The sequence below is a fragment of the Salvelinus namaycush genome, chromosome 13 (assembly GCF_016432855.1).
Source record: "Salvelinus namaycush isolate Seneca chromosome 13, SaNama_1.0, whole genome shotgun sequence".
Lineage (NCBI taxonomy): Eukaryota > Metazoa > Chordata > Actinopteri > Salmoniformes > Salmonidae > Salvelinus > Salvelinus namaycush.
In genome coordinates this window covers 29,832,571-29,843,515 of record NC_052319.1, presented here as the reverse complement: position 1 = coordinate 29,843,515, position 10,945 = coordinate 29,832,571, and the positions used below count along the sequence as shown (strand labels likewise).

The 10,945-nt window shown below is 40.4% G+C and overlaps 1 protein-coding gene across 2 annotated transcripts; it reads left to right on the top strand.

The window, feature by feature from the left end:
• The first annotated feature begins 6,991 nt into the window (after positions 1 to 6,991).
• On the top strand, positions 6,992 to 9,703 carry LOC120057957 (hydroxyacid oxidase 2-like). 2 transcript variants are annotated; one of them, XM_039006438.1, is made up of 7 exons: positions 6,992 to 7,122; positions 7,268 to 7,419; positions 7,537 to 7,826; positions 8,177 to 8,392; positions 8,833 to 8,991; positions 9,079 to 9,148; positions 9,543 to 9,703. In XM_039006438.1, exons 1-7 carry the CDS (start codon positions 6,992 to 6,994, stop codon positions 9,596 to 9,598), a joined length of 1,074 nt encoding a protein of 357 aa, XP_038862366.1. In that variant the 3' UTR covers positions 9,599 to 9,703. The 2 variants fall into 2 exon arrangements, with proteins under 2 accessions (XP_038862366.1, XP_038862367.1); XM_039006439.1 differs by having other exon boundaries at positions 7,537 to 7,820; positions 8,174 to 8,392; positions 9,543 to 9,702.
• Positions 9,704 to 10,945: the final 1,242 nt, after the last annotated feature.

Below are 10,945 nucleotides of genomic sequence, written 5' to 3'. Positions count from 1 at the left end.
TGTGACCATTGAGTCACAGTAATCTCCTGTTATGCACTCTGGACACGTACCACGTACCCAATTTACTAACTACCATCAGGTCCTAATGGCCTGGTACTCAGCACTCTATTGTCCCTCTAACCACTCTGATGTCAATGCAAATGCAATCAAAGTCACATCAATCACTTGTCATCAAAACAGTATGTGCTTATATAACTCACCTCACTGTGATGACCAGTTTGAAGAAAGAAGTTCAACAGCAGGTTGAAACTGAGTGGAAAACATGGTAATTGTGAATGTTGTTTTCAAGCCTAACACAACGAAACAGATTTGACTTGGTTTCCCAAATTAAGCACTGGGTAGATGCAGGAACAAGGTTGGAGAGCCCATGCTATACAGTTTGGGCGGAATATAACCAGTAGTTGATGCTTGGATTTAAATAAGTGTTCTCATATTTATTTGTCAGCTTGCTCATATTAAGCACATGATCTGCTATAAAACCGAAGTAGCCTACCAGGCATCGTTGAAAAACGGACGACGGGAAAGCGTGCTGCCTCCATTCTCTATTCCAGTGCATACAGATGACATGTATTTTTTCTCGGCCCCTGTTCCTGACCATTTGATAATGGGTCATTCTAAATTTAAACTAATTGTACGTATTAGTAAAGACAAGATTAAATTGAGAATAGTCTGATCCAGAACATCCCAAACATGCTTAGTGGGTGACATTTGTAAGCAGGCCATGGAAGAACTGGGACATTTTAAGGTTCCAGGAATTGTGCACAGATCCTTGCGACATGGGGCCGTGCATTATCATGCTGAAACATGAGGTGATGGCGGTGGATGAATGGAATGACAATGGGCCTCAGGATCTCGTCACGGTATCTCTGTGCATTCAAATTGCTATCAATAAAATGCAATCATGTTCGTTGTCTGTAGCTTATGCCTGCCCATACCATAATCCCACCGCCACCATGGGGCACTATGTTCACAACGTTGACATCAGCAAACCACTCGCCCACACGATGCCATACAAGTGGTCTGTGGATGTGAGGCCGGTTGTACATACTGTCAAATTCTCTAAAACGACGATGGAGGCCGCTTATGTTAGGGAAATTAACATTAAATTCTCTGGCAACAGCTCTGGGGGACATTCCTGCAGTCAGCATACCAATTGCACGCTCCCTCAAAACTTGAGGCATCTGTGGCATTGTGTTGTGTGACAAAACTGAACATTTCAGTGTGGCCTTATACTGTCCCCAGCACAAGGTAATGATCATGCTGTTCAATCAGTTTCTTGATATGCCACACCTGTCAGGTGGATGGATTATCTTGGCAAAGGAGAAACACTAATAGGGATGTTAACAAATTTGTGCACAATATTTTTGAGAAAAAGCTTTTTGTGCGTATGGAACATTTCGTGGATCTTTTATTTCAGCTCATGAAACATGGGACCAACACTTTAAATGTTGCGTTTATATTTTTGTTTAGTGTATATATATAGGAACATTTTATAAATGGTATAATTGGGTGAAATGATCCCGCCGTCACCCCAAGATGAATGGTTTTGACCACCAAAGTTTTGCTTCACTATTCGCTACCCTGCTTTGATTGGTGTAACAGGTAGAAACGACAAGTGTGTAAAGGGTGAAATGGCACCCTTGAAAGAGAATTCAAGGAACTTACAGTATATAGTGCCTTCAGAAAGTAGTCATACCCCTTGAATCATTCTATTTGTTGTGTTACAGCCTGAATTAAAAATTGATTTAAATAAAACACACAATAGCCCATAATGACAAAGTGAAAACATGTTTTTAGACATTTTTGCAAATGTATTTAAAATAAAATACAGAAATATCTAATTTCCATAAGTATTCACACCCCTGAGTCAACACATGTTAGAATCACCTTTGGCAGCGATTACAGCTGTGATCCTTTCTGGGTAAGTCTCTAAGAGCTTTGCACACCTGGATTGTACAATATTTGCCCATTATTATTTTCAGAATTCTTCAAACTGGTTGTTGATCATTGCTAGACAACCATTTTCAAGTCTTGCCATAAATTTTCAATCAGATTTAAGTCAAAACTGTAACTCGGCCACTCAGGAACATTCACTGTCTTCTTGGTAAGCAACTCCAGTGTAGATTTTGCCTTGTGTTTTAGGGTATTGTCCTGCTGAAAGGTGAATTAATATTCCAGTCTCTGGTAGAAAGCAGACTGAATCAGGTTTTCCTCTAGGATTTTGCCTGTGCTTAGCTACATTCCATTTCTTTTTTATCCTGAAAAACTCCCCAGTCTTTAACAATGTCAAGCATACCCATAACATGATGAAGCCACCACTATGCTTGAAAATATGGAGTGTGCCCCAAACATAACACTTTGTATTCAGGACAAAAATGTATTGCTTTGCCACATTTTTTGCAGCATTACTTTAGTGCCTTGTTGCAAACAGGATGCATGTTTGGAATATTTGTATTATGTACAGGCTTCCTTCTTTTCACTCTGTCAATTAGATTAGTATTGTAGAGTAACTCAAATGTTGTTGATCCATCCTAAGTTTTCTCCTATCACAGACACTAAACTCTGTAACTGTTTTAAAGTCTACATTGGCCTCATGGTAAAATCCCTGATCGGTTTCCTTCCTCTCCGGCAACTGAGTTAGGAAGGACGCCTGTATCTTTGTAGCGACTGGATCTATTGATATTCCATCCAAAGTGTAATGAATAACTTCACCTTGCTCAAAGGGATATTCAATGTCTGCTTTTTTTACCCATCTACCAATACATGCCCTTCTTGCGAGGCATTGGAAAACCTCTCTGGTCTTTGTGGTTGAATCTGTGTTTGAAATTCACTGCTTGACTGAGGGACCTTACATATAATTGTATGTGTGGGGTACAGAGATGAGGTAGTCATTCAAAAATCATGTTAAACACTATTATTGCACACGGAGTGAGTCCATGCAACTTATTATGTGACTTGTTAAGCACATTTTTACTCCTGAACTTAATTAGATTTCCCATAACAATAGGGTTGAATATTTACTGACTCAAGACATTTCAGCTTTTCATTTTTAATTGATTTGTAAACTTTTTGAAAAACATAATTCCACTTTGACATTATGGGATATTGTGTGTAAGCCAGTGACCAAAAAATCTAAATGTAATCTATTTTAAATTCAGGCTGTTGTAACACATCAAAATGTAGAAAAAGTCAAGGGGTGTGAATACTTTCTGAAAGCACTGTAATTACTGAACATGTCATTTGCGGCGTGCATGATCATGAGCAAAGTCATTGTAGTCTATAATTTAACTTCCCCTGTATGAACCATGGGCATGGGCTTGCTTGGTCCTGTGTTGCTCAGTTAGTAGAGCATGGTGCTTGCAACGCCAGGGGAGTGGGTTCGATTCCCACAGGGACCAGTACGAAGATGTATGCACTCACTATTATAAGTTGCTCTGGATAAAAGTGTCTACTAAAGTATAAAATGCTTTACTGCAGCCTACCTACCAAAGGTTGCACCATGTCCATTACAATGTAGAAAACACGTATCCTTCAATAGTTATCAATATGCCCAGAGTTTCATCTTATTCTTTTTAACTCTTTCAATGGCAGATTCACGGCTGCAATTTATGGAGGATGCCAAAACTTAAAATAGCAATAGATGGCAAAGACAAAGATAGACCAGTGGTTTCCATCTGTGGGAAGTTTTCCCCATGACAAATCCAGCTCCAGAACCAGTCATAGAGCCAGCTGGCTAATCCTTTGAATATGGTGTAGTAAAACAAAACACAGCGACAACAGATAGCATTCGCTAGCTAGATAAGATTAGCAAGATAGCTAGCTAGCTAGGTTTAGATTTAATTTATTTGCACCAAAGAAAATAAGTGATAAACAACAATACAGATAAAAACAAATAAATAAAAAACGGTGTGCGGGTGGGTTTGGAAGTCCAAAGGCTTAAATAAAAACCACAAAACAATATACAATACATAAGTACAAAGATAAAACAGATAACAAAACCCACCAATCATAAATGTACAAATAAACCGATCAGCAATCACAAAAAATAATAAACAGTATGTGTTTTGTTGAAATGTGTGTGTGTATGTGTGTGTGTGGTGGTGTGAGTGTGTGAGAGTTGGGCTATATGGAGGAGATTACTGAGTAGTTTGGTTCATCAGGCTGACCCCCAGTCTTCGTTATTGAGGGAATTCTGGCAATGTGAAGATAAGAATTCCAGAGTATGGTACCTCTGTATCTGATAGAGAATTGACTACGTGAGGTCCGACAGAGGGGAAGGTGAAGGTTATCGCAGCGGCTTGTGTTATATAGATGGATTTCAAAATGAACCTTGAAGAATCCATGGAAGGGTTTAGGTAAACTATTTTTGAGGCATGAGTATTTGTAGACGAAAATGCATAATTGGCGTACATTGATGTCGTATATAGACATTATTTTGAGTTTCTTAAACAAAGGTGCAGATAGAGCCAGGTAATTATAGGAGATGGCTAGTCTTGCAAATGTATTTTGTATGATGAGTAATTTTTGTATGTAGGAGGCATATTTACTGGCCCAGACAATATAACAGTAAATGAGATATGGGTCAATTAAGCTATAGTAAAGAGTAAGGAAGCAAGACTGATGAACCAAACCACTAATCTTCCTGATGACACCAACAGATTTCATCACTTTGCTGCAGACCAACTGAATATGATCTTTCCAGGACAACTTTTCATCAATAAGAACTATGAGTAATCTAGTGGATGTGACTTGATCCATATCAGTCCCACCAATTGGGATTCTGGCTTTTTCTTTTTTACATTTCTTGTTCTTACTAGTGAATACAATAAAGCTAGATTTTTTTTAACATTTAAAGATAATTAGTTTATCTGAAACCATTCAGGAAATTTGGTCATGCCTGAGTTGGCTTCATTAATTAGTGAATCAAAATTCTTGTGTGATAAAATCTAATTGGTATCATCAGCAAAGAGAATGGGAAGTAAGACATTTATTTTGTATGATTTTTTTATTGAAACTTTATTTAACTAGGCATGTCATTCTTATTTAAAATGACGGCCTACCCCAGCCAAACCCGGACGGCGCTGGGTCAATTGCGCGCCGCCCTATGGGAAATAACTATATAACCAATTATATGTATAATCAGCTATATACGGTTAGCATGCTAGCTAGCTACACTGACAGCTGTCAGTGCCCTATTTGTTGATGTTTATCAACTACACATGAAAATTCCAACACCTAATTTGTGAATATGTATAAGTAGCCTTCGTCATTCTTCGGAGATGAAACCTAAACCTGCATTTCCTCTCTAGGACAGGACATTACATTGAAATACTGGCGTCCACCCTATCCTATCCAATGCCGTAGAGAAAGAGATAGGTGAAGTCAAACTAGCCCGGTTCATTGGAAAAGGTACATTGTTAATATTTTGTGGTAGCCAGGCTCGGCAAGGGAAGATTCTGCAAATGGAAAAGCTTATTTGGAAGAAGATTAAAAGCCATGTCCCTGGTGCTTATGCTAGGTTGAGGATAGTCATCACTGGGGTCCCAATATCTATGTCCATAGATGATATTAAAAAACATGTGAAGGGAGGAAGAGTGATATAGGCCAAAAGGTTGATCCGTAGAAAAGAGGATCAAAGAAGTGAAAGCTTATCAGTGCTGCTGAGGTTTGAAAAGGTTTTACCTGGAAAAGTACAGATAGTTTCAATGTCAGAGAATTTGTCCCATCCCCATGGCAGTGTTTGAATGCCAAAGAATGGGTCATGTAGCTGTTCAGTGTAAAAGAAAGAAGAGATGTGCCAAGTGTGGAGGGGAACATGATTACGGTGAATGTGGAAGCAATATGAAGGTCAAGTGTTGTAATTGTGGGGGGGAAAACATAGTGCAGCATTTGGTGGATGCCAGGTGCAGAGAGAGGCTCAGAGATATAGAATCATTCATGATGTATCATATGCAGAGTCTGTAAAACAGATTGGTGGAATGAATGTGCTGTGTCTCTTTGACACTTTGATAGCGAACATAGTTTTCATTGGTAAGGTTATCAACACGACTCGGTTTGTGGAAAGCACAAATGCCAGGTTGAAGGTTATAGTGGATACGACAAAATAGTTATTGGGGGTAACATATGTTACTGTTGAAATGGTAGAAGTTAGTAGGGATTTATTTGGTCTTTTAATGTTATTTTCTTAGTAGTACAGAATTAAGCAGACCATGATTGATTGCACACTCCAGCAAAGTAGGTGGCGGCATGCACCTTAAACGTTCGTTTGCGGACCGTGATGTCAACTTCCTCTGGGGGGGTCTATAATAGTTAAACTACTCAAATGAAGACAATGAGATTCATAGGCTGCTGTAATTATTTTTTAGAAAATAAAAAATAATATGACTGCACTGTTATGTTTTCTGGCATTTTGATTGTGTAGATTTGTTTCTCTGTTGTGATAATTGCTTAGTATTGTACTAGTCCAGTAGGCATATTTACAAAAAACATGGGTGTTGACAAGTTGGCTAGTTTTGTATTGTGTCCTTAATTAACTTTAGGTTATTTGAGGTCATCTCTGTGCATACAGATCCAAGCCCAGCTGTATTTCCAATGCAGTGTGTAATGCAGTGTAGCTTAGTTTTATTCACCATCCCAGCAGCGCAAAAGACTCGCTGTTGAGACAAAATCATTTGGGTCGAAAGCTCCGAAAGCCAGGTTCTGGTGACACCACAAAATTTTCCACACTGTATTCTTGTGAAAAATGCACCAGAAGCTGTTTGCAGTTATTGTATGTGTTTCAATTGCACAATTTACAACTCCTTTCAGCTCACAACAAAGTACAGTGTTTTTACTGTGTTAAATCTCCATCAATGCCATAACTATTTCTCCAGTTCTGCTTTTAATACAGGCTTACCTGATAGTGTAATTGACATATTGATGACATTGCTTTACATCTGCTGTCCCTGACAGTGATCATATATCCCACAGAGAGGGGATCCGCTGTGCTGAGATGGCTATGGTATGTCTCACAGACTTTGAGGAGTATGCCAAAGAGCACCTCTCCAAGGCAACCTGGGACTACTACGCAGCCGGAGCAGATGAGTGCTGCACCAGGGATGACAATCTGCTGGCCTACAAACGGTAGGTACCTCTCCCTGTCCTGTAAACTACAAGATATACAATTTTATGTCACAAAAACCACTCAACAACACCACACGTCAAACTAGAGTGCTAGGAAGAACTGGTAACAATGTGACTCAAAAAAATCCATTTGTCTCTGTCCCAGGATCCGTCTGCGACCACGGATTCTACGGGACGTGTCGGTGAGTGACACCAGGACCACGGTGCAGGGCACAGAGATCAGCTTTCCTGTGGGCATCGCCCCCACTGCCTTCCATTGCCTGGCCTGGCACGAGGGCGAAATGGCTACTGCCAGGGGTGAGCACTAGGAGGGGTTTAACAGCTGTAGAGGTTGAGCTCTGCAGATCAATAGCTTTGTTGTCACTGAGTATCCTAGGGGTGATCAACTCAAAATCTCTCTCTCTCTTTCCTCAGGTACGGAGGCAGTGAACACCTGTTACATCACCAGTACCTACTCCACCTGCTCTGTGGAGGAGATCGTGGCTGCAGCACCTAACGGCTACCGCTGGTTCCAGCTCTATGTGTACCGGGACAGGAAGCTGTCTGAGTCAATCGTTCACCGTGTGGAGGCCCTAGGCTACAAAGCCTTGGTCCTCACCGTCGACGTGCCCTACACTGGGAAGCGCCGCAACGATATACGCAACCAGTTCAAGCTCCCGCCGCACCTCAAGGTCAAAAACTTTGACGGGGTCATCCAGGTAATGGTAAAATAAACATATTTTTTGCTTTCTTTTCTAGATTAAATATTTTTAACAGTAATGATTTAACCGTAAAATCATATTGGGACTATTTCTCAGACAAAGATTAATCATAATTTTGGACTAAGAAGCACTTTCAATGAAGAATCTCTATTGAACATTTAGTCCTTTTTAGTCCAGGACTAGGCTTAATCTGTGTCCAGGAAACTAGCCCATAGTGCGCATAGCAGAGAGACAGTAGCTGCTTTTAAATGATTTAATAAATCCAACGAATGCATTTCCCCTGAGGCGTCCTTCTGTGTGTATATGTTACTGTACTGTATATGTTTGTGTACTGCATTTTATGTCTGTAGGAGGCTGCGAGTTCTGAAGAGTATGGTATCCCTTCCAACACCCTGGACCCCTCCATCAGCTGGAAGGACGTATACTGGCTGCAGTCTCTCACCCGCCTGCCCATCATCATCAAGGGCATCCTGACCAAGGAGGATGCTGAGCTGGCCGTGGAGCACGGCGTCCAGGGCATCATCGTGTCCAACCACGGAGGACGCCAGCTGGACGGAGGGCCCGCCACGGTAAGAACGGGGACAAATTACACCACCTCGTCCTCATGTCCCCTCTATTTCACTCTACAATCAGCAAGCCAAACAATATTTAGTTAATGAAATGGTGATATTAAAGGACAGTTCATTTGAGGACTCCTACTGTACAACAATGGAGGTTGAACTCTAAGGGAAGATCTCAATTGCATACTTCTCGCATTCTCTCTCCTTGTCTCCTTCTCAAAACCCATTGGATGAAATGCCAGTTCCTCCTCTCTGACCTTCTTCAATGGGTTTTGAGAAGGAGGCTAGGAGACTAGGAGAGAGGACGCGAGGAGTATGCAATTGAGATCTTCCCCTAGAGCTTAACCTCCATTGTTGTACAGTAGGAGTCCTCAAATTAACTGTCCTTTGTCATGGCTAAGTAGGCTTTTCTTCTCTACCTCCCTCTGCTCTCTCTATCTACCACACAGATAGATGCCCTATCTGAGATCGTGGATACGGTGCAAGGGCGTATCGAGGTGTATCTGGACGGGGGGATTCGCACCGGTAGTGACGTGCTGAAGGCCGTGGCTCTGGGAGCCAAGTGTGTGTTCATCGGGAGGCCAGCCGTGTGGGGCCTTGCCTATAAAGTAACTATTAACGTTGTGTGTCATTGACCTATTAAGTTTAGATACTGAGAGTAACGACTGTCTTGCTGCCTGTGTTTGTTTACTCAGGGTGAGGAGGGGGTAAGGGAGGTACTACAGATCCTCAACGATGAGTTCCGTCTGTCAATGGCTCTGTCTGGTGAGTGAGGAACAAAACTTCTTACATATAAATGAAGGATATTAATTTGAGCCAGTTTGCTACAACAGGAAAATAATTCTACAGCAATAGGAAATGTGAATTATTATGTGGATTATAATTAATGGACATTGTTGTAGGGATTGATAAATTTTTCGTTGGAGGAAATCAAGTCAGAATTTTCGAAGTGGAAATGACAAACTTTAGAAGCCTTTTTAAACCTCAAATACACTACACATTTGCATTTCCTGCTGTGCAAGAAAATTCTTAGCAACAAATTAAGATTCTACATCTGTAATTATATTTTTTCCAGTCTGAGATTAAAAACCCTTAGCTATCATTACATCAACCTCATAACAATGCAACACTAATGTTTTGTTGATCTTTCCTCCCCCAGGGTGCAGGAACGTGGCTGAGATCAACAGGAACCTCATCCAGTTCTCTAAACTGTGACTTGACAGCAGGGGTTGCCAGAACCAGCCAGACAACTATGACGACGCAGCAAAACGGAGCTATCTTCTCAATCAGTATAACTTCGAACTAAACCGGAATTTGGGACAACAAAACAATACCTGTCACATGAATCATAATGAACTTAAACTGAATCTGACATCAATCTAAAACATCCTCAACTTTAATAGTGGAATCCAATGTGGCTGCCCGAGTTCTTGTGGGGAAATAACTGGACATTGCAATACAAGCAGCTTCCATATGATATAACCAGCAAAATATGGTTATCACTCAGCTGAGATATGTTGACATGATATAGATCATGCCGTTTACCCTATTCCTAACTCTCAATGGCTGCAGGCCCAGTGTTAACGCATGTATGAGTGAGAGAGGCCTGATATTGTGTCTCTGATATGGTGACTAAAGTTTAGTGAATTGTGAAGGTGGTCTGCCTTTAGATCAATGTCTAACAGAGATCCCTCAGTCAAAGCAGATCTGAGGGTGAAATGATTGATCCCTTCTGGTTTGATTGTAATAACTGTTCTGGATGGTGAGGTGGAATACGGTTGTGAATGCAGCAGTGAGAGGAGTGTGGTTGATTGGTAGATAGAGTGATGTAACATGGCCGTTTGGCATTCCAGTTCCTAATCCTCTGAGAACAACAGTGTGATTTGATTCAGAACCCTGGAGACACAATGACATGAAAACTCATAGAAATAAGAATTAATAGAATGGACTTGGAAGCGCTAACCCTGGCAATTGACTGGTAAACTCATGGGTACACTCGCAATGGCTGCCTGGTGTTATGATACAATCATTTCCATGGTATTTTGGAATGTTCCATCAACTGATTCTGGAGTGCCGTGGTAATGTAGAATGTTCATTAAAATGATGCTAACTGATGTGGCTCATGCAATGGAGTGTGTTTTTATAATGTCATTTGAATTGACTCAACAAATCATAGCACAGATTGAAGGGATTCTTCCTGATTTTACATCCTGGCATGGGTACACTCAAAATGGCTGCCAGTCCACCCATTATGCCATCATTGACTTGAATTGAGATGCCCTTTTTATTTATTCTTATTTCTGTGTGAACTACTGTAAAACCACATTGAGAGTAAAATATCATATTTTAGAAGACTTTATGCCTCGTATCTTTCATTCAGTTTGATTTGATACAAAAAAATGTTATGGTGTTTGTTTGTTATTTGTTTCCCCGTACAATTGAACTCACATTTCTTTAGATACTAATTATTTGAAACATGATATTATAATTTTAAAAAATATAAAAAATAAACTTATGACACTGTAGTGCCACATTTGACACTAAAGAAGTATAGTATAGGAG

What these genes read in the sequence shown, in the direction of transcription:
- LOC120057957 (XM_039006438.1), top strand. Translation starts at nt 6,992, where the DNA reads ATGGCTATGGTATGTCTCACAGACTTTGAGGAGTATGCCAAAGAGCAC. An exon ending in AATCTGCTGGCCTACAAACG is followed by an intron (nt 7,123 to 7,267) that starts GTAGGTACCTCT and finishes TCTCTGTCCCAG; the next exon opens with GATCCGTCTGCGACCACGGA. An exon ending in TGTGGGGCCTTGCCTATAAA is followed by an intron (nt 8,992 to 9,078) that starts GTAACTATTAAC and finishes TTGTTTACTCAG; the next exon opens with GGTGAGGAGGGGGTAAGGGA.